We start from the raw sequence: 27,761 nt of genomic DNA, 5'->3' as shown, positions 1-27,761 counted from the left end.
CTCTCAGAGACGAGATGAAAAGTCACACAACCAGCAATTGTTTACATTTAATTGACGATGTGTGGTCAGACTCAAATATTTGAATTTGAATGGATGGTAGTCTGGAGATGGAGGGTAGGAGAATGGGGAATGGAAGAAATGTCTAAATCATGTAAACTATACACCAGCATTCCTTCAAGCAAATTAATGTTGTGTTACACACAATCTTTCCTAGACTTCAATTATGTCAAGATAGTGAAAATATATGACAATCTCGCTCCATTAAAAATTATCATACTTCTCTCTTTGTATTCCTCTTTTGTGTTTCCATGTGTTTACACACCTTTGTTGTGGAAATTTACATCCCCTTTGAAATGCGTCTCCTCACGTAAAAATGCAAAATGTGTAAATCAAGTGAGACTGGCACTTGAACCAGTGCTTCAGAGCAAAATATTCAATAGCACTGATGTCATTTTTTCTCTCATTAATATGCACTTATAAATATTTGTCCGCATTTTCCACATAAACGACGAAAATAAAACCTGCTCATGTTACAATTGCTAGTAAAGGTCACACCTATTAGTATGATTTTATGGCTCAGACTACAAACTGCAACATCAGGTTCGCATACAACAACAATTTTAGGCAGCGTTATCTGAAGTCGCGTCAGCTATATTTAGTAACAACCCTGGAATCGGGATCAAAGCTATTGTTATTATTAGTAAGCATCTTGCTATAGTTGACACTTGCACAGTGTTAGTGACAAAGTAGGCCAGGGAAGTTACTTGTCGTTTCTAAGTATCTTCCACCCTCATCTCACTTAGTTATAACCACAGTATTGAAAAAAAACAAAAACAAACAAAGTTGTATTGTATGTACGTGTGGTGGAGTAGAGGATAACTGCAAATTGCATCTTGAATGCTCTCTCTTCCAAGTGGCAGTGGGAAACACATGGAATTTCGACAGGGTTCAAAGAGGAATACTTGGGAACACAAATCACTGTCAGCTAAAATACCATGCTATCACAGTTACATAACTGTACTCAATGTTCTGAAATAATACAAATACAATCACAATATTGGCACGTAGTATATCAACAATAAATACAGACTAAAAACAACTTTTTTAAAGTTTGTAAACAGAAAATCTCAATTGGAAGTCCTTGGTCTTGGTCAAGAAGTAGGTCAAGGTCATCATCACTGTCTTTCAGATCATCTCCTGTCTTGGAATGATGGTAACTGTACTTGCTATCATCCCTTGTTGTCTCACAACCATGGTCCAGGCTTAGAATGCATCCTTGATGTTGTGGAACTGGCGTATTGCCAAGTCGCTCGGTAAATAGAAGTTCAACGGTGTCAGCTTATCCAGAATGTGGATGGCCCTTTCAAAGCCTGTGGAAATATAACACGGAAACAATGGATAGTAGATAAGTTGATTGGGAGTTAAAAAATTCACTGAAGTTAAAGTTTCAATAGAGAGGCTGATTAAAATGCACATAGTGTGGGAAAGAGCTTGTCTGTTTTTTTACAATGGCTGAAATCATAGAACTGCTTATACTCTGTAACATTCCTTCTCTTTATGTCTGATGTAACATTTCGCTTCACTCCAATTTGATATTACATTCCTTATCCAGATATTTGGTGATTATGATGGTAATTGACGATGGCGTGTGTGGTGAAGGAACAATTTCAAATATCAGAATCCATGAAAAACACTGTTCAGTAGAAATCACAAGTCATAGGAAAACAAATCATTTGAAAACTGCCGAGTTTGGCATATTGAAACTGTACTAAGGTGAGATTCAAAGAAAGTTTGCACCCATTTGACCTGCAAGCCAGAGACAAAAAAGATGACAAGATCTAAAGGAAGCAGACTACATATACATTTTATGGTAAACTGATGGGTTTTCGTGAGCAACTGCTGGTCATAAAAGTATAATTTACAAAACAACAAACTACAAGCAATATTAAATCTATGACATAATATTGTACACTTTTTAGCTAGATTTAGCAGCACTGGATTCTATTTTCTGCAAAAAAAAAACATACCTGTCTTCTGCATAAAACTCCATGACGTATAGTACGTGTCGATAAGTGATGGAGTCCTTGCTAAGAGTCGACACCATGTAGCTAACTTGTGTTCACTGTCAAAGATGAATTTATTAAAAAGGCTGAGTGTTGACATATCATGAGAAGTATTACATGCAGAAGGTGAACACAATAGCTTAAATATACTGACGTATCTTGTGTGTAAAGCTTCATTTACCTATCTCATCTTCCAGATTTATTGATATAAAACCATGGAATACATTACTCTAACACAACAAGAAATATTCATTGGAACTCTCCAAGACAAAATATACATCAAAATGGAATAATTCAAGAATTTCTTTCCATTTCCTGGTAAGTGAATTTTTTAACTCGCGCATCACATAAATAATACAGCCCTGCCAATATTTGCGATCAATCACTGACAAATTGATGCAGAAACACAACTGCCATGGTTCACTGACTTACTTGAGACCTTCACAGACGAATGCTTTGAACTGCGAGTCAAAGCTCCTTTTCAGCGGCTGATGTGAGGATCTGACGCTGTCAATGGCTGCTATCAAGGTCTGTTTTCCAGTGACGGCTGCACCTCCTATAATGTCAAGTTTGAAGGACTGCGATAGCTTTCTTGCAGGTGACGAAGTGTACCGCCTTCCATTCTGAGTAATAAAGGACAAAGTGAAAAAAAATTATAATCACTATTTTTTGGGTATAATATTGCATTTATATTTTTAGTAATTTTAGCTTTCAGCTTATGACAGCCTCCTGATGACCAAGTTGACAAATCGATGATGTATGGACATCCATATTGACAAAATCACTAAGCCTGAGTTTGTTCAGCTGCCTTTGCACTTCATTTGCGCCCTCAAGAATCCACGTGGAGAAAGTGAAATCTTGAACACTGAGGGCGCTGTATATAGCTGGGTATATTTATGCTAACACAAATTCTACGACACTGAACTTCAAATTGAATGGCTCATATCAAATTAAGTCTCTGTGTATGTTTCAATGACAATTAAACATGTCCATTTAAAATGTCCATGTAGTATTTTACTAGCAATATAACACTAGCGTTGTATCAAGAACTTTGCCCTCTCACGAAATCCTTACTAATTCTGGACATTTTCCTCCACCCTACTCACCTTCATTTCGTAGTAATCGATAAACATCTGCCACGGGTGCACACTTGTGCTGACCTGTGATGATCTGGGAACAAAGCAAGCTAACGGCAAAACTACACTCCTGCTGGGACTCAGCTGTCAAGAAAATGGAAAAATATTGTCATTACTCCATCATTTGACAACAACAGTTTGCAAGCTGCTCAAACATATATTTTAAACTTTCATTTGGTTTTGTTTTTTGATATGATATTGTTTATTCAAATGTTTATTATACATTAACTGTAGATTCTTCCACTCTTTTATTCACTGGACAAAGAAATTCAGTCTCTGTCTTCTGATGGTACAAGTATTATATCTGCGAGCTTTATTACAGTGTACGTTGGCACACAGGAGTCACGCCACTTGAAGCAATATATTTTTTGAGGGGGAGGGGTAGATATATGGCACAAGTATCCAGCTAAAATGCTGAAGGAAATTTTTGATAATTAGTTTTCAAGCACAGCTAGGTATTTAAGACTGCCAGTTTGTGACTTGTATAACTTCGGCCATTGCTTACTTTCATCATTCCGTGCTGGAATAAATCTCTCAACGCCGGAGCTAGTTTCTTCCTCACAGCAATCATCACTTCATCCACAGGCCTCGTCCATGGTGTCTGCAAAGAATGACCAAAAATATCTTATCTCCGTATCAGAAAGATGGAATTTCCCATATGGCTTTTTTATGGGAAAGCAACATCTGGTGTGACTTTATAAAAGTTATCTTCATCTTCCTAACATATGTGAATATCATGGTGAGCATATGGAACTTTTATGAGTGAAAAACTAGATGAACTGGTTCTATATTTCTATGTGTTCATAAATTTGTTGATGGGAGTTCACAGATTTTCACAAATACATCTACATGCCTTGATACTACAAGTACATGTATGTCTGCAGTTACGAGAGAATGTGCCCTGGGGACAGATATTTGGACTAGTCTCTTATGTACAATGCTTTACTTATCTAGAGCTTGTGTAGGCTCATTTTGAAGCTCTTGGAATACAGAAAATTCTCATCATATCAATTTTGTGAAAATAGATAATTTAATTTTTTCCCATTTTCACTAGGATGTCGGCCATTTTGAATTTCAAATAGTGGTAAATTCAAGGTAATTTGTTTCTCTGGTACCAGAATTTGCAAGGTGAACCCTGATTTTATTCTTGTTTTTAAAAGAGAATTGTTGAAAGTTTCCTTGAGGATAGTATAGGCAGAAGTTTAAGTCTTTCACTTTAGATGCACATAAAACCTTAAACAGAACTGTGTGTTCAATACGTACAGCTGTGAATAAACTGAATCAAATTCCTATGAGCTTGGAACAAGACACAACATAAATAACTAAACTGTAATTTTCTCCCGCCAAAATTTTTGTGCAAAATTTTACCAATTTTTATGAATTTTTCTGTAATTTTTTTGATAGTTTTGGACCAAATAGACATCACATTTCATTTGCTACACGATTTTTCTCAAAATTTTAGCAAAAATCTGAGAGAAATTGACTGGGATTTATTTTATAAATGGGACAAAAATAGACTTTGGTGCTCAAAGGGTTAAACAAAACATGTACGGCAGAAATACTGTACTGCTCATTGTGGAATTGTGTTTGTCCATACCTCTTCTGAATCTGAAGTATAATCTGTTTCTGAAGGTGGTGCTTCTTGTGAGTGTTTCTTGGCCAGACGGGCCACCTCATCCACTGTCTTCTCAAGTCTCTTCAGCATTTCTCTGCAAACAGATATAGCAAATATGTTTTCATGCTGCTTAAATAAGTCTCTGAGGGATAAAAACAGTAACTAGCCACATTGCAACTATTTTGACATATCAAATCTTATGCAGCCAATAAAATTTATTTGGAAACACACGGACATATTGTCATATGGTTTTCATTTCTACAGGTAACAACCAGTTTGCATACTGAAAATAGACTTCACAGTTATTCACTGGAAAGAATCAACCTTTCGTTTGGTGCCCGCTTAGAAGAGTGGACCAAGGAGAAAGCTAAATGCACATGTCTATTCAGGGATTTCAAGTAAAAACCCAATTCTGATAATACTCCTGTACAGTGTTCAGACAAACCCACTTCATCAATGATGTCAGACACCGTCAACTGCTACCGATGCAGCCCTTGCTCTTGTGATATTTTTTATGTTATGAAGATATTTCATTCCCTGTACCCATCTTTTTAAAGATGGTTCAGGACTTTGTAGATTGCAACATCCATGGTACAGGGGAACTCTCACAGTTGTGTGACTAAGAGGAAGACAATGCCTAACCTTGAGAGACACATTGTTTAGCTTATAGGGGTCTTGCAATCAGTGAAATTTGCCATTGTGTATAGTTATGGCATTATTCCCAAAGCTATTGTCCACATAACAGTATAATACATGAACTCTGAATTACTTCTTTGAAATTAAAATGACCAGAAAATTATGTGGATGTACGATACATGAGCAACAACTTGTGTTCTGACTGGCACAGACCACGAGGACATGAGTTAACCTGAAATGTGACGTGTACACCATTACGGTCTCCATGGACACAGCAGTTTTCTCATCAAGAGCTCTGAGTGATGCCAAAACATTCTGTTGTCCTTGTAAACACAGCGCCAATGCAAAATGCATATGAAGTTAGAATGTCATGTTTAACCACTTATGATTCTAAATATATGATATTTTGAAATCAATTTATTTTGATTCAAAGTGGGCTGATCTACTTGTATCTAACAAATTGATGAATGCATGTCAGCACTATCAAAGTTGCATTCATTAATTGTTCAAAAAAAGTCCTAAACTTACTCATAGCCTCTTTCTGTATTTTTATCCGGCGGTGGTTTTTCCCGGAGTTTGGAAGTTCCACATCCAAACTGTGTGATTGCCACGAGCTGTAGCACTGCCAGGGCCCTCTTCAACACTTTGACATTCTTCTCCCTGGACTGTTATGGAGAATTGAAAAAGTGATCAGAAATCCCATTGGGTCACTTCTGAACTTACAGAAGTATGTACGATGAATTTCATACAAATTGATATTATGCTTCCCATTTTTAATTTGGGATAGAGGGAGACATGAAGTGTTGAAGAACTAAAAATATCCAAATCAGTATTTGCTGCAAAACCCAGGACTTAAATATAAAGTCAGAAAATGTCTGCTTTTCACCAGTCTGTGGACTAGGCACGGCTTGATTCTAAAATTTACTTGTAGACCCTTTTCCTTTGATAAAATACAGCAACATATTTTAGCTTGGATTGAATCTCACATTTTTTAAATCTTTTGCCCACATTTCCCTAAAGATAGGTCGTACAGCTTCATTGAAAAAGATAGGGATGTCCAGAAATGTGGTGGAGAAATAGTGGACACAACTGACACTCAGATATTTTTTCCCAAAACATTTGTTTGGGATAAATCTGATGATTTCAATAATAAATCATGCGGAGTGAATTAATTATGACAGATATGATGGATCAATGAGAGTAACTTACCTTGATTTCCTCCTGGGTATTCTCTTTTGGAGCGTTTGGAGAAATGCAACACTCAGGATTTTCACCATCGGCATCACCGTTTTCACCCTACAGCACAAAACACAATCAACATTACAGGAATAATATCTGGCACCTTTATCTTTACTATAGGCTATAAGTATCATCACCTGGTGGTAAAAAAAAATTCTCTGAACATCTCAATGTTTTTAGTCTGAAAAAATGTTGAGTTTGCTTGGTTTGCTAAATGTGGGCAATAAAATAAAGTTTTTGATTGTAGAAAATCATAAAAGAAAGCGTTAAAAGAAAGCAATGTTCTACTTTGCAGTTCAGTACATCTCTCTGTTCGCAATACCAATTATTGTATCAATGTAGAAACAGTATGATTACATGTCTGTGATCACACTGCCCGAAGCCTACCATGAAAAATAATTGAATTTCTGCAAAGAACCTTGTTAGCCTCCATGACTGATTAGTCTCGTGACCAAATACCCACAGGACTTCGAAAAACAACCATTTCTTTGCAGTACAAACTGCTTCAGGCTTCAAAGCATAATTAATCACCAAGAATAGAAAATAATTTTCCTCAATCATGAGATCAGGATACTTCAATTTGTGTGCTAGAGCTGGACTAGGGTGTCATTTTACACCCAAATCCTGAACCCCTAGCTCTCATATTGGTTTATGGTACACTCATATAGATTTTTCTCTTTTATTGAGGTACATGTACAAGCCTTGAAATAACTGTTGCTGCAACATTTCTGAGGGAAAATGTAAAGAAAGGAACCATTTTCTTTTATGACCAAGAATGAAAATCAGGGTCTTCCTGCAAAGTTTAGAATTTGAGAAACAACTTTTCTAAACATTATCATTATTTGAAATTAAAATGGCTCTATACTCTGTCTTAATTGTGAGCTGAAAAATGAAATTGTTTGATTTTCACAAACAAACATTGTGAAAACTTCATGTAATTCATGTGCTTCACAATAAGTCTACAGAAAATATTCATCCACATAAGCAGCAAGGATTGAGAAGTATTGAGTTTTCCATTAAGGTAGTATGCACTTTAAAAGTAAAAGACTTAATCTTAAATGCTCAAATTTTCCTCAAAAAAATCTTTCAACCATTTTCTTTCATTTCAAAGTCAAGAATAAAAATCAGGGCTATCTGTGTAAATTTTGGTACTAGATAAACAAATTAATCAAGATACACTGATATTTGAAATTCAGAATGGCCGCCATCCCTGTGTTAACTCTATGGAGAAAAACAAAATTTTGGATTTTCGAAAAATAAAGATAGTGAAAAGTTTTCTTCCATGGAGAGCTTTACAATGAGCTCCCACAAGTGGTAGATCAGAAGAGAATTGCAAAAGTTTGGTAGTACGAATATTTGTCCCTGAAGTGCAGACTACCTTAACTGTTCCTGAGGCCTATTCTGCTTGCTCAAAAGAGACAAAACTTTACCTGGGCACCATGGACTGGGCATCGACATTGATCATTTCCGAGTGGTCCCGGTGACACTGCCTCACCCTGCAAGAACTGTATGAACCTTTCCAAATCTCCAATCTGACTCTTCAGTTGCTCTATCACCATTCCTTTCACCTTGGCTGGATTTACAATCTGAAACCGCAGAAGTGTTCGATTATCAAGACGATTCTACAAACAGAGGAAACTGTGGGTTGGAGTAGTGTCTAGACTTTGATGGTTGAAACTGAGAAAATAACTATGTGGGAGGGATTTTGAAATCTGAAACTTTGATGTGAGAAATGCAATACCAGTACACTGCAGAATGCATTTACAAATTACTTTTTCATATAGATTTCAGCTCCCCGAAAACAGAAGGAAGGAAATTTTGAAGATGAAAAATAGTAACTACAACAATTCTTTCACAAATTTTTGGACATTTGCTAACATTTAGAAGACAGCTAAGTGGGAGTTTGAAATTTGAGAAGTGCCACATATCATGGAATGTACCTTCCACCTAGTCCAACTTACTAGATTTATAAAAGTTCTCTGAAAGTAGACAAGGAAAGAATGAAAATTCAAAATGATAAAGTCAAAATAAATTCTTTTTAAATCTTCCTTCAGATATTTTATAATAGTAGCATCTGTATTAAAATCAACACAATGTATGTAAATTAAAGCACATGTTATGTTCTATAACAAAAGCTTCCTTGTTTGCCTATCTTTAAAATTCTCTGCTTTTAATTCTTACAATATTTCTATCCAAAATCATGTATCCACAAACACCAACAAGCATACAAAATCATTCCATGCACTGAGACTCAGCAAAGACGATATACCTGGCCTATGGCTCCATCCACTTTCTTCTTAAGGTCATCTGGCACTCAGTTTATCAAAGTCATCCAGATTCAATCCCAGCTTGTCTTTCAGCTCGTCGATCACAACCCTCTGTTTTTCCATGACTTTTGTCTGGGGTAGATCACCTGCTCCTTCCTGCACAGACAGTGGAATAGTCCAGTATTAGAAGTAGAGACAATCACTGTACAAAGGAGACTGATGTGTCTTATTACACTACACAGTGTTGTCACACTTTGCGGAGACCTTCTATTTCCCCTTCTCTGTCCTGAGGAACATGGCTAACAGCAGAAATTTCCTCTCATTCCTGGCGGAATAGGAATTGTACTTTTTTACAAAAATTGAGGCAGTTAAATCGCTGAAAAAAATTAAAGCTGGACGAACAGTACCCAGATCATTCAAACTGGAATACTGACATTTTTCAAACACGTCGAACCATACACGTCAGAGAAAGCCTCTCCTGTTAGAAAAACATAACAGACCTCTTAACCTCACGGTCTGACAGAAATAATATTCAAGCTTACATTCACTAAGTCTACAACATTTACGTCACTAGATATGTCAATCTAAACACTTGATTTGAAAACCATACATGTCATCTCTATATTACAATTTCTGTATCAGAGGTTCCCCTTTGCCACGTGTACAAACAACATGGTTCTATCAAAATTTGTTGTGGTGGATGGGTGAAATTTATAAGCAAATGAGCAATGCTGAGCAGGTTGAATCTAAAGAAAGACGTGGGAACATATGTTATGGCATATCTCATGCTTCAATGGGTTGATCACAGATATTAGGGCATGAGAGTGTTATGTTAGGGGTTGAATGTTTCTGAAGAAAAACAAGTCATTGAAACATGTCTGTAATTTATATTTATTGGCAAAAAAATATGTCTGAGCTAGGTTTGTTTTTGATATATATTGCAGAAATAAGTATACGGAACAAATGCCACAGTGTCATCGAGGTTTGGTATCTATGATACTGAGTACATTTGCTACAACAATAATTTTATTGGAACACTGCAGTTGACAATCTATTCATGAATGTAGCCATAATATCCTGCTTGTGATCACCATAATATTTTCTGCAAATATTCTGAACATTTATCAGTGAATGCTCCATGTGTGAATGGCTTAACTGTGAGGTGATGATAAAATCGCCTGAACATACAAAGTGCCTGTGAAAGCAGTGTGTTGATGGCCGATTTATCAAAATACCAGGTGTTCTAATATTGATGTCATCACTCACCTCTCACTGAGGGCATGAATATAGTTTATATTAAAGCCCCGTTAGCTGTATCTTTTTGCATTTTCTTTTGATACAATGATTTGAAATCAAATGCAACTTAAATAAAAATGTTTACCGCAGTAGTTTGACCATTGGAAGTTTTCCAAACATTGGCATGAACACTCAACTTACTTTTAACTATATAATTTTTGATCTGCAACTCAAAATACGGCTACCGCAAATATACATGTAAGCACATAAATTTAATTGACCAAATTCATTACAAATGATTCAAATGGTGACATTTTAAAAGAAAATAGGGCCTAATAATGGGAATCAACAACCTCACTCCCAAGATTGGATTGTAATTTTTTTGATAAGACAAATAGGTGAAGTAGAAGTAAGCATTTTCCTTAGCTTGGCTTTGTCATGATAATGCCATATCATGCTTCCACATCATGTTAGCAATGAGACCAGCAAGCTGAGATGACATGTGTACAATGGATAAATTCAGAAAATGAATACTTAAATAATGGGATCGTTGATGACACAGTCCCCACTTGTTAATGGGTACTTTGATTACAGGTCCTCAGAGAGGATAGAGTCCTCTTCATTAGGTCTGTGATAAAAATACTTTTGAATAAATTCGCTTGATACATGTCTGAGTTGTAGTTCAGGACATGAAAAATCGTAATAAAATGGCCACATGTCAGCCATATTGGATCGTATCACAAAACAAATCGATGTGCATATGTATGACATAGGTCAATGTCCTTGTACCAAGTTTGAATAAAATCCGTTGAGATATGCCTGAGTTATGCCTCTGTACATGAAAAAATCGTAACAAAATGGCCGCACGGCAGCCATATTGGATCGTATCACATGAGAAATTCACGTGCATATCTATGACATTGGTCAATGTCCTTGTACCAACTTTGAATAAAATCAGTTGAAACATGCCTGAGTAATGGCTCTGTACATGAAAAATCATCATAAAATGGCCGCCTAGCGGCCATATTGAATCGTATCACAAAACAAATCGACGTGAATATGTATGACATTGGTCAATGTCCTTGTACTAAGTTTGAATAAAATCGGTTGAGATATGCCTGAGTTATGGCTCTGTACATGAAAAAAATCGTAACAAAATGGCCGCACGGCGGCCATATTAGATCGTATCACATGAAAAATTGACGTGCATATATATGACATTGGTCAATGTCCTTGTACCAACTTTGAATAAAATCAGTTAAAACATGCCTGAGTAATGGCTTTGTACATGAAAAAATCGTAATAAAATGGCCGCCTGGCGGCCATATTGATCGTATCACAAAAAATCAACGTGAATATGTATGACATAGGTCAATGTCCTTGTACAAAGTTTGAATAAAATCGGTTGAGATATGCCTGAATTATGGCTCTGTACATGAAAAAATCGTAACAAAATGGCCGCCTGGCGGCCATATTGGATCGTATCACAAAACAAATTGATGTGCATATCTATGACATTGGTCAATGTCCTTGTACCAGCTTTGAATAAAATCGGTTGAAACATGTCTGAGTTATGGCTCTGTACATGAAAAAATCATAATAAAATGGCTGCCTGGCAGCCATATTGGATCGTATCAAAAACAAATTGACGTGCATCTGTATGACATATGAAGTAATCCTTGTACCAAGTTTGAATGAAATCGCTCCAGGCATCTCTGAGATATCTGCGTGAACGGACGGACGGACGCACGGATGGACGCACGCACGCACGCACACACGCACGGACATGACCAAACCTATAAGTCCCCCCGGACGGTGTCCGTGGGACTAATAATGAGACAGTTGAAGAGGTACATGGGTGGTTTAAGTACATTTTTCATGGTGTACTGAAAACAAGCGGTCAATTGAGTGATTGTAGAGGCATGCTTACAATAGTGTATCTCTGCTGGTTGTATGTTGAAATCATAAATCAGTATACCGGTACATGTATTTCATGCTGAGCTGCACCTGACAGGGCTTCCACTGTCCAATAATGAGATTGTGTCCATCACTGAAATATGTGATGGAAATTTTTACCTATACCTCTACACTGTGGCTTCTGCAGTGCTCTCCAAACAGTGAGAACCTCGAAACACAGGAGTCTGAACAGTTTCACAACATTGCTACTCCATGAAATAATTGATCTGTGATAGTACCAGTGAAAGTTCAACGTAACCATGCACCTGAGTAATTTGAGTGTCAACGCTCTCCAAGGAATGTTATCCCCATCACAACCAAGGTAATATATGGTACGTCCCTGTAATTTCAACTGGGCAAAGTGGATCTGAAATGCTACAACAAAGAACTAAAAGCCAAGTTTAAAGCTCCAACGCTGCTTTTCAAACTATATTAACACATCAAATGCAAATAACAGCCGTTTCAAAGGAAACTAGGATGGTCTAATCTCCAAAGTTAGGTTTTATTCTTACCATTTAAATCTGATTCCATTAAGAAAAGGGATAAAACAACTTTATAGGGTACATTGCTGAATGTATTTTGGTCTCAGGCTTGGGTAATACTAGTATTGTATATTCAAGGAACCTTTGATGGCATTCTTGTGTGTAGCACACCTTAGCCTAGGCTACAACTTATCCCTTATGTAACTCAGCCATCTTACAGATTGTCAATCATTAGAGTACCAACCTCATATGCATATTCTTCCAAGTCATCAAGCTGTTTCTTAAGTTGACTGATCAGCTCAACCTGTTTCTCTCTCTGTTGAGTCATCTTAACCTCTCGCTCTTTCTCACTCTGAAAAAAAAATTATCACAATGAACAAGTTTTTAATTCAAACCTTATTACTTACTTTATTACTGTACCAGTCTAGGCACTTATAAGAGCATGCAGTTTGCTTGGGCAGTTGACAAAGCACTGGTTTGATTCAATGGCAGTGTACATTTGACAAAAGAGGGTTTCTCTGCGCATTGAGGTTCACTTGCAATACAGGGGTGAATGACTCCTTGTTGATAATAACATGTGACAACCAATCTAGGCAAGCCGTGACAGAGAACGACTCAAACCCGGCAATTTACAGACTTGTTTTTAAACTGTCTGGCACTCAATTATTGTACGAATACATGAATTAAAAAAAAATGTTCACATGATTCTACAATCATACTGGTTTGTTGTTGGTATAAATTTCTCCTGAATGTTCATATTTTTGTGATATCTTCAGTTTTAAGATTGAATTTGCTTTAACCAGATTAAAACACACTGTGTCACTTAATTTGTATATTATTTATTTGAATTTGTGAGATCTGTTTCGGGCTTTGTCATAAATGAATTATTAAATGACTCAATAAAGAAGTGAACGAATATGTAAATAAATAAATAACCAAATGCTGAACAAAACAAATAAATAAAATCTTTTGAACAAAAATTTAAATTTTTTAGAATTTACAGTGATATCAACAAGCCTGAACTGAAACTTTTATCTTATTGGTTGCTATTACCATGGTATTTTTTCCATATTACATCCTGTCAATACAGACAGATTAGTGTATTGAGGAAACCTTCTTGAAATCCATTTTATTATTGCGTCTTGACAGATCTTAGGAAATCCAATATCTGTCTTACGCACAAATATTGTCAGAACTAAATGTATGAATATTTTACGAATGGATGGATGCAGTATCAATCACAAACATATCAATCAAATCTTTTTACTTGATTTGAAGACAACCACTCAGGCAAATGCATCTACATTGTACACACAGTCATTCTATCAACAGCTGAAAACACTAGGATCTATCATTCTGACTGGTCCCTCTGCAATTTTGACTCAGAACACTTACGCAGTCTTCCAGCATCTGAGCGTCTTGCACCGTACAGCCTCTGACATCAGGACAGCCTTGGAAGGCAAACTGCTCTAGTTCTTGCAGCAATCCCTAGAAAAAAGATCAGAAAAATTAACAAAAAAGTATCACTAATGGTCACTGAAAAAACCATGCTCTGTATACTGAATCAGTAATAATGCAAATTAGATTTTATGTGACTTTTGCACTGCCATCAACTTTTTAGGCGCATTCATGATACATGTTTATGCACATGGAAATGGAGGAAAACACCATTGCCTAAACTGTCATTGGTAAATCTTCAACTCTATTGCTTACAATGTGTCCAGTAGATCCTTTTCCATTTCAGTTTGTATCTCTGAAGTGAAGTGTTTCTCATGACAAACTCGACAAAAAATATGGATGAGCATTTGAGCTGATGAATTAAGTTGCCAGGCATGTGATGGCCATGGGATGCTGCAGGGTGGTTGTCTCAAATTGAATCCTAGCTAGGCAGAGTTCGCGTAGAGTTCCACAGACAGGAAAATGTAAAAGTAACTTTTATCAAACCATAGCTCTGTGTGGGTATGTGTATACGAGTTTTTGCAACTCTAGCACACAATATACCAACCTCTTTGTCCTCAGCAGAGGCACTGACAATCTGTTTCAGTCGGAACTGGACCTGTGCAAAGTGTGTGGTGAGAGCTAGCAGTGACGAATTCAACTGTTCCTGCTCTTCTTCAAGTTTCTGTAGCTGACCCCATGCATCAATGTGACTGGATGATAAAATAAGACAAAGGTGGGAAACCTGGTCATAATGAGAAATTCATAAACTATGTACCTCATATATTAAATTGTCTTTGGCCAATAAACCAGCTCAGCCGTAATATTTTAAATACATTCAATCCTTCCTATAGCATTTACTGGTCACTTCAAAAGAGCAGAGCTGCATTAAAATATCATTTCTAGCTGACATAAGTGTTTTCAGCTTAGCTATATTTATGACAGTTACAAACATGCCACATCCATTGATATATTTGAATGCCCAAAATGGTGTAACAGAAAATGTGAAAATGAAAATCATATATCAACACTGGCTTTTGGATCTCATATTCTAGTCAAAATATCTTATGCATTGACTAATTAAGGTGCTGTAAAGAGTTGGCAAGTTTGATTCATTGTGTCCATTGGTCTTTTACAAGCCAATACAATCTGCTACCAAATATCAGTGCCAAGACAAGTTAAAAAACTTCAAAGGACACTAATAATACTGATACAATACATATTTTGTTCATTCAGTGCTTTGGCCACTGTGGAGTAGATTTAAGTCTGTAATCAATAGAATTTAAAAAATATTTTTGTTTTTTTTTCTCATAACCATTTGTTTGGTACGGTTGGTGAAAAGTTAAATTTTAGAGAACATCAAAAAATAGCATGAAATATAATGATCCTGAGTGTAGCAGGTATTAACATCAAACAACTTCACACAGCTTTGTCTTTACATAAAAACATATTTAGACTGCTCTGTCCAGCTGTTTGGTGACACGTTTTATTGATTTTATGTACATAACTACAGTAAATGCACATTGCTCCTCAAAAGCGCAGTATCAACACTATGAATGGTAAAATGTACTTTTGTTGTCATTTTTGTTGTGAAATGTTGCTCAAAAGTTAGCGACACCATATCACAGAAATAAAGTAAAGCATTGCCAATTAAATCTGCAAGTCTGTTGGCTTTGGACAGAGCAGATATCCACTGTGTCATCCCTCAGCATCTAATATCAATAATGTGTTCCGACTGACCTTAACACGAAATCCCTCTCAGTGACAGCCATACTAAATGCTGTACTACGGATAAAATTACAACATCTTGACAGCAGTCACTCTATATCATTAATAGATTAAGCAGGGCTTGGTTCTGACAGCAGATATCCAACATGGTGAAACCCATCACTGTCTGAGCTCCAAGTGTTTCCCATGATAACGCATATTTTGCAGCAGTTGTGAAGGATACAATTACCTTTGAATAAATACTGCATATTTATTTTATCGGCAACCTGCCTGGCTAGGAATATTTGAATAATTCTACGCAGGACTGAAATAATTTCCACAGGGAAAATCAATTTATGATTGAATTTTTACAGTATTGATATTGTAATGAAGGTTTTCTAATGATAAAAGTAGGGCATTAAAATATCAGGACGATAAAGTTAAAAATTGTCGCAGTACGACTTGGGGTAATATACACGTAGATCTTGCACCTCTGTATGGAATACTAAATTGGTGTATCCTTGAATATATTAATTCATGAACTCTTGGAGACTGAACTCTCAAACTTCTTTCTTGTATTACAATTGATCTCCTTGCATTTCAAATTTTTCAGGAAGTCCTGAAACTAAATATCCAACCTAACGCAGGGTTTGAGCGTCAATGATTGATTTCCGATTGCTTTTTGATCTATACCTGCTGACGTTGTTGTGCGTTATTCTCAACTTGATGTGAATGGAACCATAAATTCAACAAAACACAGGAAATATGATGTAATCATTCTACTAGCGGCATGAATTTATTTTTCACCAAACAGTAATATTGTTTGCATCTTTGAAGGTCAAAACCATTTTTTTCCTACATTCTCTTGGCATGAAAACCAACTAAGATACCATAAATAAATTCGATATGTTGGAGGCACATGAAGAATCCACTTTCAATATCTGTACATGTATACCGGTATACACTTTCTATCGATCGTGTACAGCCTCGCCCCACATTTCAAGTTCTGTGGACTCACAACTTGAAGAGCATGGCTAGGTTCTAGACTTTTCCCTATACAGTTAACCCTTTGAGAATTGTAATTTTTTCCCTCCAAAATTTTAGTGCAATACTTTACAAATTTTGATGATTTTTTCTGTAATTGATTTTGCTAATTTTGGACCAAATGGACATCATTTTTCATTGGCGCTTGTTTTTGTTCAAAATTTTGGGAAAAATCTTGAAAAAGATCGGCTGGGTTATATTCTTATTAAGGCGACAAAAATTGACTGCACTCACAGGGTTAAATCATTCACACAGGGACTTCTTTTTGGACTTAAAAGTTGGCATGCACCTGTTTTTGATGATTTTCGCTATTTTGTTGTGTACCAATGAACACTTGCCTATATGGTATCACCTCCGCCTATCATGTCGAAATGCCAGTCATTTGCCCTGTCAATGCTGCATGTAATGCATGCAGTCATTGGTGATAAAGTGACTTGGAATCCAGCTTGAAGCCATTTTGACATATTTACATGTAAAGTACAGAACAGAAGGGCACTCCATCACACTCTAAGACTAGTGAGTAAATTCGTACCACTATGTTGTGACACGTAGCATAAACAGTGGTAAACTTATCAAAGTACTAGTATGTAGCCATAGCCCCTGGCCATTACATCTCAAACGCAATTACATATAATTACTCCCTTATGAAGTTAAGTGAATCTCAAGGAATTATCAAGATCCCTTCAATGTTCAACAGCAATCATACGTCATCCATTTAAATAAGAATTATTCAAACATTTCTAGAATAATGATTAGGATATTTTCTTAAATGAGACTATCTTCAAAAGAGTTATGTGATACACTTTATGGAATTATAATTATTTTGAAAAGTGCTGAGAATTCACATTGACAAGTAAAGTATAATATATGCTATATACCATATACCACCTTAGGAGCAAGTGAGAATTAGTATTTGAGAAAACCATAAATGCTTTCTTTCATAGGTAAGATTGAATATTATTATGAATTTTTCTTGCGGCATTGAGGGAAGATAAACATTTGAGAAAGCATTAGAAAACTTTCAACTTTTTTACCTGTGGTCTAGTGTTGGTGGAGGGCTTGCTATGGCCCCTAGTGGTGCCCATCTCTCTCCTTTGGGTCGTTCCATCATCTGTTCATCTAGGCTGTCGTAGGAATCATCACCGGTGGCCGTTTCTTCCATCATTTTCTTTCCTAGTTAGGAAAACGAAGACACGACAGAGGTTCATCATTTATGATGCAGTGTGACCCCCTAGCGCACTATCAGATGTTCAGCAAGCAAAACAGGGTGCACTTTGTGTAGATTTCCTTGAGGATGCAAGCTCTCACCCCAGTGTGAGCAGACTCCCTAGGTTCATGATAAATAATGTGACACGTATGAATGTACAGTGTTCGTTTGGATCTGGTACCCTTGACACGGCATCTGAACAGCAACTTACATGTTGTGTGTTCTGTTTTGTTTTAATTATATGCCCTTGTCAATAGACACGGAAAGCTATCTTTGAATGTTGTGAATCCCAAATTAGTATCATCCTATGAAATTTTTAACCATAAATTAAAGACAAACACGAAAGACTGCTAATTGCGTTTAGCTGAATCCTAATTGCAGCAAGTGCAATATAGCTGCAGGGTACCCATTAGTGTCGAAACATTTTATGGATTAGATTTGACTGGCATGATTTGTGAATCAGTCAACTGGTTTAGTTCATAAAATCAGCAAAGGATTGCTGGTGTATGATTATCACTAATACCATAACGTGAGTGGAGGGACTATCCCCATAAATACTATGCACAGTAGCAAAATGTTCCATCACTGCCACTCTATTTTCATGTACTGTTTATGTTAGTATATTATGTTAGTACATGCATTTTTTCATATTTTTTATTAGTGGTATTATAGAGTCAAAACTGCAGGTGTCTTTTCCAAAACCTAAAACACCTGTAGTTGTCCCTCAAAGATCAGTGCGGATAGAGGAGAGCTGAGGACGTGGCCAAATTTTCATTGAATTTGACAAGCGTCTGTTTGAATGCTAGGACTTTGATCATTCAGGCGTTCAAATTTTATCACTTTTGAAATCAGGAACCACTTGAAATTCCTCTGCTGTGACTACATCTCCCTGTTATCCAAGAACTATGATGTACACGTACACAACTAAGTTGGGACCAAGTGTCATCACAGATACATGTTTCATCTTTAATTGCATTTATTATTTTATCAATTATTCTGGTACTGCTGATTAACAGAAATATGCAGTTCTGTTATTCGTCCTGACCAACGTCAAATGACTATGTGAAAAAAACCCATCTCATTCATATATAAATATCACTATTTGTCAATGCCATGTATGATTTGACTGTGGCGTGGACACATTTCATTTTATCAAGATTTCCACATGGGTACCTTGGATTACAAAACCTGATATACTGTATGCAGAATGTAATTTTACCATATTTGGCAATGACCTCATCCTACATTTGAAGAGAACTATGAGAAATTTATATCTCCATTACAATTATAAATCATCTTTTTCCTCATCTGATTTTTTGATGGACGGAAAATAAATTAGGGTCTAACTCCAATGGGCCCATTCCTCGTCTGAATGAAGGAACTGTATTTCACATGCAGAATCTTTATGACTATCAATTTTCCCATGTGATGATAAACCAATATCGCAGCGGTCTCATGTCCTCATTTATCCTGGGCTGTGTTTTTGTTGATTGCACTATTAATGACAGATTTTTCATTGAATTTGATTGCCATCTACAGATATCACCATCTGGTTGCCATGAGTCAAGCATGATGACATGTGTCTACATGCAATCCTCTATACTTAGATTGACTACGTGGGCGGACATGGACAGCTTCATTTCTTTGTCAAACATTAGACAGTAGAGCCATGAGTAACAGTGAAGCCGAACTGCTTAGCATGTACGAATGCTCTGGACTATTCTCCCATTAGTGCTAGTCTCATAATACACAAGTCTGTGTGGTGTATGAAGAAGCCTCAGACATATTATTGGAGAATGAATCCACAGAACACACATGATATATTAGTTCATCTAAGCATTTGTGTTTTTCAGTATACATGTCTTTGAGTTTCTCAGTGGAAAAGGGTTGTATTGTATAGGAAGCCTTTGTATTCAACAAATAATTTACTGGACACCACTTGTTTCACAGACCGAAAAAGAATATCCTACATGGCAATGATGTGTTATTAAAGCCATTGATTTCAATCTGAAGGGTGAATCTATTCCCAGAAAGAACTACGGAGACAGGTGTCTTACTCTTTCCTCTGAAATTATAAACCCACGTCATATGGGCAATATTACAGAGGGTCATTTTACTTACTGATGGAAATGTTCTCAAGCATTAAACTCTACATCACTATCAAGTTTGTTGTGTATATCTTCCAAGTATTGATACATAACTGAGGTTGTATCAGAACTGTACAAGATATGCCTGATTAAATGAACAGATTATTTTATTTTCAAGACTGGTTTTAAGGTGTTATCACATTCCTGTGAAGGCCTATACAAACTGCGATCTGTTAAGCTGTAAGAAATAGGATTAAACATTGATAATGTTTACCTAACTGACACTAAAAAGACTGGCAGGGACTGTACTCATACCAGGCGCCAAATGTAAAAAATTAATTTACACAATCAAGCTTTTTTTAGAGATAGAAAAGATGGAAAATGTATATATAGAGAGGAATTATATATATATATATATATATATATATATATATATATATATATATATATATATATATATATATATATATATATATATATATATATATATATGTATATACATATATATATATGTGTGCGTGTGTATACACATACGTACATACAGATACATTGCCCCACACGTTGCGTATGCATACATATACATAGTGAAAAATACGCGCACGCATATAGCGTATTCATTCATACATGTAGAATACATACATACATACATACATACATATACATACATACATACATACATACATACATACATACATACATACATACATACATACATACACAGACTATAGAGCCTGGACAGGGGTCGAGCCTCGACGCGAAAACATTTATATACATATAGAACCTCGTTCTGACTTACTGATACAGCTGGACCTCGTTCTGACTTACTGATACAGCTGCAAAATTTTACATACATAGAACCTCGTTCTGACTTACTGATAGAGCTGCAAAATTTTATATACATAGAACCTCGTTCTGACTTACTGATACAGCTGCAAAATTTTACATACATAGAACCTCGTTCTGACTTACTGATAGAGCTGCAAAATTTTATATACATAGAACCTCGTTCTGACTTACTGATAAAGCTGCAAAATTTTATACACGTAGAACCTCGTTCTGACTTACTGATAGAGCTGCAAAATTTTATATACATAGAACCTCGTCCTGACTTACTGATAGAGCTGCAAAATTTTATATACATAGAACCTCGTCCTGACTTACTGATAGAGCTGCAAAATTTTATATACATAGAACCTCGTCCTGACTTACTGATAAAGCTGCAAAATTTTATATACATAGAACCTCGTCCTGACTTACTGATAGAGCTGCAAAATTTTATATACATAGAACCTCGTTCTGACTTACTGATAGAGCTGCAAAATTTTATACACATAGGACCTCGTCCTGACTTACTGATAGCTGCAAAATTTTATATACATAGAACCTCGTCCTGACTTACTGATAGAGCTGCAAAATTTTATATACATAGAACCTCGTCCTGACTTACTGATAGAGCTGCAAAATTTTATACACATAGGACCTCGTCCTGACTTACTGATAGAGCTGCAAAATTTTATACACATAGGACCTCGCTCTAACTTACTGATACAGCCGCAAAATTATATATATGAACTTGTTCTGGCTGACTAATACAACCGCAAAACGATGCTGTGCGTTCCCGGCGTTGAAGGTGCTGGACTGGAGGCGGGGCCTCTCGCGCCGCGCTGGGAAAACACAGTATCGTACGCAGGGCCATGGAGCTAAGAATGATCCAGGCTAGGTGCAATTATTGTAGCCCATATGCCGTGCGCGTGGGCTGGCTTTTCTGACCTGTTTCCTTTGCAGCGCTGGTCTGTAGCGGCTGGTGCTTCACAGCAACACGTTAGGAAAAGACCGCGCACAGCCCGGCCGGCTGTGGGCTGCCTTTTTTGCGGCTAGATCCTGGCAAGACTAAAGCTGATACATACATAGTGCTAGCTCTGCATGGCAGGGCTGTGTGTTACCGGCGTTATACGGCCTCCCACCACAAGAGCCACCATGGGAGGCCGTATATAACGCCGGTAACACACAGCCCTGCCATGAAGAGCTAGCATAGTGCTAGCGCTTATGCTATTCAAGTGCATTTGAACTTTCCGGTTTATTTTGTGCTAGCACAACAATGACCGTGGTTTTGCTATCACGAGAGATCACCACTGATCTTGGCTGTTCGTAGAAGCACAGTCCCTCCACGGGACCGTGGTAGAAGAAAGGACATGCGCTAGACGTCGACCACACAGTGCTCGTTCACTGCAGGTCACTGCAGTCGGCTGTGCAACCTACTTTCGCGTCTACAGAGTTAAGAGAATAAAGACAAAAATTTAATTCGGAAATTTTGGTGCAATAAACCCATGCACTATGACGGATGAAGGCAAATTTGTGCAACAAGACAGCAATTCTTGGACTTTCCTCGGGGCATTCGACGCAAGGAGAATGGCAGTACACAGAGCATGGTGCTTGGTTGTGTTTACGAGAATTAGAAACGATCAGACATTCCAATTCACCAGTCAATCAGCGACACTCAGCCGATAGAGTATATGAGATTCATTGAACATGGCATGAAGGTAGAAAGAGATCTCTTGCGACCTCCATGCCGTCTTCAATGAATCTCATATACTCTGTTGGTTGAGCGTCGCTGATTCACCTTTTTTTTTGAGTGTCTGATCATTCTAATTCTCGTAAACACAACCGTTGTATTAGGGACTGGTCAGTTTCTTTAGCCTAGGGGGCGGTGGATTATTTTTTGCCGACGTCAAAATGTGGCTGAACCCCCCTTCCAACTTTCGAAAACAGGGTGACCCCCCAGTGTGAAACAAAGGTTAACGAAAGGTGGAATATAAATTGAATAATTCAGTATATATATATATATATATATATATATATATATATATATATATATATATATATATATATATATATATATATATATTATATATATATATATATATATATATATATATATATATATATATATGTGTGTAATTTTGAGTATATTTTCAACAATCAGTCATTCTGTGTTTTAATGAAATTGGTGTCATGTCAGTTGTAAGATATGAACTTAAAAGTGTCAATTCTAAAGTTTGAGTACAGTATTTTGAATGCGCTGTATGTATTCCAACTCTCTTTATGCATAAGCAGATGTCCAGAAACTATTGTAAGGAAAATGTGATTGAAATAATAGTGCATCTTGCTTCTTATAGAGAAAACAGAAAGTATCAGGAACTTGCCATGCTTTTCATATGAAGGGCATGCTGAAAAATATGTTTGATATTTTAAAGAAATGCGCCCAAGGGCGCGCCGAAAAATTTTAAACATACAGATATCTCAAATATATATATATATGTCAAATATATAAAGTTTTGCACTAGGACAGGGGTCTAAAAATATGTCTTATTATTGTTAAGTAACGTGCCCGAAGGGCGCCCTAAAATGCAACTCAATGCTGAAATTTGAGGCTGGCACAATGCATTTTATGCAATTATGAGCCCTCGTTGAACTTGAAAAACACACTGACCCCCCTATTGGCATTTCAAAAACATGGTGCCCCCATCACCAAAGTCAAAAACAGGGTGACCCAATGAATCCACCGCCCCTCTGGCTGAAGCAACTGACTAGTCCCTTAGCTCCATGCCCCATGCTCCTTCTGTCAGTGTCAAATGCCCCGAGCCCGAAGAAAGTCCAAGACCAAGCATTGCTGTCTTTTTACTCAAATTTATCTTCATCCATCATTGTGCATGGGTTTATTGCACCAAGATTTCAGTGTTAAATTTTGTCTTTATTCTCGTAACTGTGTAGACCGCGAAAGTTCGTTGCACAGCTGACGGACCAGCGGTCTCAGTGAACGATCTTTGTATGGTTGACGCCGTTGTATGGTTGACGAGTAGCCCTGCGTACAGGTCTCTGTGTGTTCCCGGCCGTATAACGCCGGGAACTCACAGACATGTACACAGGGCTAGGCTGCGAGCAGCCCAGATCAGTGGTGATCTCACCTGATAGCAATACCACGATCATTGTTGTGGCTACCTTACTAGATCAAATAAACCGGAAAGTTCAAATGCACGTGAATAGCACAAGCGCCAGCACTATGCGTGTATTGGCTTTCGTCTTGCCAGGGTCTAGCCGCGTACGATACCGGGCAGAGTTCAATCACGCTTTATGATCACCAGGTATTACACTCAATCCAAGACGAGTCTGTATGTAAAAGTTTCCCACGGAGTCTGTGTACAAACTTCCCAGCTAGCTGTATGTAAAATTTTCCCGCCGAGTCTGTGTATAAAACTTCCAGCTGGCTGTATGTAAAATTTTCCAACCGAGTCTGTGTATAAAACTTCCCAGCTAGCTGTATGTAAAATTTTCGCACCGAGTCTGTGTATAAAACTTCCCAGCTAGCTGTATGTAAAATTTTCGCACCGAGTCTGTGTATAAAACTTCCCAGCTAGCTGTATGTAAAAATTTTCCCACCGAGTCTGTGTATAAAACTTCCCAGCGTGTAAATTTCCGAGTCCCATCTATGTGAAAATAAATTTCCGAGTCCCATCTATGTGAAAACGTTAACGAGACTGTATATAAAGTTTTGCAGTTGGTATTACGTGTATAGAAAATTTTACAGCTGTATGTATGCAAAGTGAAAACGAGGTTGAATGTAAATATTTTCGAGACATACGCTTACAGTTGAAAAAATGTACATTCAACCTCGTTTTCAACTGTATGTCGAAAGCGAGGCTGAATGTAAATACTTTCGAGACAAGCTCACAGTTGAAAAAATGTACATTCAACCTCGTTTTCAACTGTATGTCGAAAGCGAGGCTGAATGTAAATATTTTCGAGACAAGCTCACAGTTGAAAAAAATTACATTCAACCTCGTTTTCAACTGTATGTCGAAAGCGAGGCTGATTGTAAATTTATCCAAGTCCAGGCTCTATGTATTTATGTAATGTATGTATGTATGTATGTATGTATGTATGTATGTATGTATGTATGTATGCATGTATGTATGTATGCATGTATGTATCTGTGTTTTTTCATATGTATGTATAGTGTGTGTGTTTATGCATGTTTTTGCGAATGTATGTGTGCACATACGTATGTATGTATGTATGTATGTATGTATGTATGTACGTATTTATGCATGTATTCTACATGTATAAATGCATACCCTATATGCGTATATGTATATGTATATATATATATATATATATATATATATATATAATTTCTCTCTATATATACATTTTCCATCTTTTCTATCTCTAAAAAAGCTTGATTGTGTAAATTATTTTTTTTACATTTGGCGCCTGGTATACTCACAAGGAACATGGGAAAATATGCAAGTGGCATATGCTTGTGGATTTTAGTCTTCCCCTATCACACCCCCCCCCCCCTTCATATGAGAGGTAAAAATGTACTACACAGTGACAGAGTACACACACCGATGGGGAAGCCATACAACTATTCTTTGACTTCGTAACGCGCTTAAAACTTTACTATAATACAACCATTCTTCACTTTTTAAAAGTATGCAAGTATGACCTCAAATTCAGGTTTCGAGTACAGCTTTGTTGTTGTTTTTGCAGTGCATTTATAAAACAACGAAGCGATGCTCATAGATTGCATCCCCTGGGCTTCGGAGAGAAGTCGATTGGGTCACATTCGGGCTACTGTTGCTTGGTATTATAAATTATAGCAAGTGTGGTAGCAATTATAATAAAACAAATGAAAAAACTGCCGAAGGACGAGCAGAAACTTGTATATTGCCGTTACGGCTGGCTCGTCGCTAACCCTGTGCTGTACAAGAGCTGTTTGATCTACATCGGGTGTATGGAGCCCGTGGCCCCCGATAGTACTACGAGGTATGAAACTAGATCGCTTCGTTATGTACCTCCAAGATTTGACCGACGCTGACAAACATTTGGCAGTTTCAGTTTCAAAATATAATCACAATCGTATTCCATTTTCTTTTATTGAGGGCAGATACGATCTTATCATTACGTCGGCAGGCAAGGAGAACATAAAATTACTCGCAGAAACACATCCTCCATGCCATGTATTTGTTTTGATGAATACATTTGAATTATTCAGTGTGAGTGACGTACGCCGGTACTGAGTATATGCGCGTGTGTAAAATGATGTATCCATATGGATGAAGTAGACTAGAAATGTAATGACAACTTACCTTTTTACTCTTCACAATTTTTGAAAAAAGCAGGTACACGTACCAAACATATATACCAATAAATCCGACGATTTTAAATGAACAAATTACAACGACAACGCTGCAGGTCACCCACTGGACACGTACACAGCGCGGCGTCACTTGCTCTGCTGAGCCGCCATGTTGGAGTCACCGCTCGACCAGCATCCGGGAATCCGGGACATCGTAATCTCTGACGTCACACAGCTTATTGAAAGATGATTGCGTTGTTGACACTGCTGAAGTTCATTGACTGTAAATAAATACTATACCACTACAGAAAAAAAGTATGCGGGCGCTTGCGGGCGCCAGTCTTTGAGTGGTCTGTCTTTGACTTCCGCACGATGGGCTTTGTTCCAAGGGAATAAGGTAGGCGTGTTCAAAAATTATGCTAATGTTCTTAGTTTTGGAAGTTTACGGAGAGGACTGATGAACTAGCCCTATTGATATCATGTAAAAAATAATTTTTTACATCCATGATGCTGTAAAGGTGAAAAAAATTAAATGAATAAACAAAAATACTAATTGTTGAGGAGCCAATTTTTTGGCCAGATGTAACCTTTATCAAAAAAGTGATTTAATTTTCAGTAATTTATTGACTCAAGATACATATGCTCTGTAGGCTTTACTTTTATGCAAGACAACCAGGAAGGAAGTTTGGTGAAAAAAAGTGTAATTTTATGCAAATGTATGCAAATTACCAGATCGCTGGTCTTCTTTTATTCACCTGTTCAGAACGTTTCAGAAAACAGAAGAATATAATTCTGCTCTGGCTTGTTCAAATTATGTGAAATTTTCAAATATTTTGTATTCTTGCAATACTACGGGTATATACAACAAAATAGCAATTTTATTTAACAACAAATGACTTACAGTCTACAGAGGAATAAGAATCATTTTCAATTTGGTTTATCTTGATGATGTTTTAGTTGTTGTTCAGACTGTAAAATGATGTTGCAAATTCAGTAATGTTTGCGATTGATGGGGTAAATTTAGGAACAAAGTACCAAACCTAGTAATTACTCAATATACATCTGTATCTGTTTGCAACTCTTTACTGAGAGCCACTCTGTAATGGTAAATTTCATGTACAGTCAAACCTATGTACAGTGGTCACTTAAATAATTAACAGCCCAAGAAAAAGTGACCACTATATGGAGGTGGCCTTTCTATAGAAGGTGTGTGAGGCATTTAATACTTTTGGGGAAGGGTGAGCCGAGTGGTGCATTAAGGCAAAGGTAATAGAAATAATATAAACAACATTATACATCCTTTTAAAAATCATGTATACATGCATTTAATTTCTGAAACAATTGTAATGAAAATATAAAATCAATGGAAATAGACTATATTTCTTGCTAACAATTTTTTGACAGAGATTGAGTCAGATATGTTGACCATTATACACAGGTTTTATACCAACTTTGGAGCAATTACATGTGGCCACTAATCATGAGGAGGCCGTTCTAAATAGGGCCTTAA

At 36.9% G+C, this 27,761-nt stretch overlaps 1 protein-coding gene across 1 annotated transcript; it reads right to left on the bottom strand.

The window, feature by feature from the left end:
• On the bottom strand, positions 1 to 26,441 carry LOC139140239 (RUN domain-containing protein 1-like). Its single transcript, XM_070709339.1, is given in 16 exon segments — positions 1 to 1,370; positions 2,028 to 2,122; positions 2,496 to 2,686; positions 3,170 to 3,283; positions 3,705 to 3,800; positions 4,797 to 4,908; positions 5,979 to 6,115; positions 6,660 to 6,746; positions 8,120 to 8,275; positions 8,959 to 8,997; positions 8,999 to 9,112; positions 12,875 to 12,982; positions 14,026 to 14,118; positions 14,636 to 14,780; positions 17,853 to 17,991; positions 26,262 to 26,441. Coding segments are annotated over 15 exon segments (1,725 nt in total). The 5' UTR covers positions 17,984 to 17,991; positions 26,262 to 26,441; the 3' UTR covers positions 1 to 1,263.
• Between the last annotated feature and the right edge of the window lie 1,320 nt (positions 26,442 to 27,761).

The sequence above is a fragment of the Ptychodera flava genome, chromosome 9 (genome assembly GCF_041260155.1).
Source record: "Ptychodera flava strain L36383 chromosome 9, AS_Pfla_20210202, whole genome shotgun sequence".
NCBI lineage: Eukaryota > Metazoa > Hemichordata > Enteropneusta > Ptychoderidae > Ptychodera > Ptychodera flava.
Note: the sequence above shows the minus strand (reverse complement) of the source record. Positions and strands in the feature narration are given on the sequence as shown.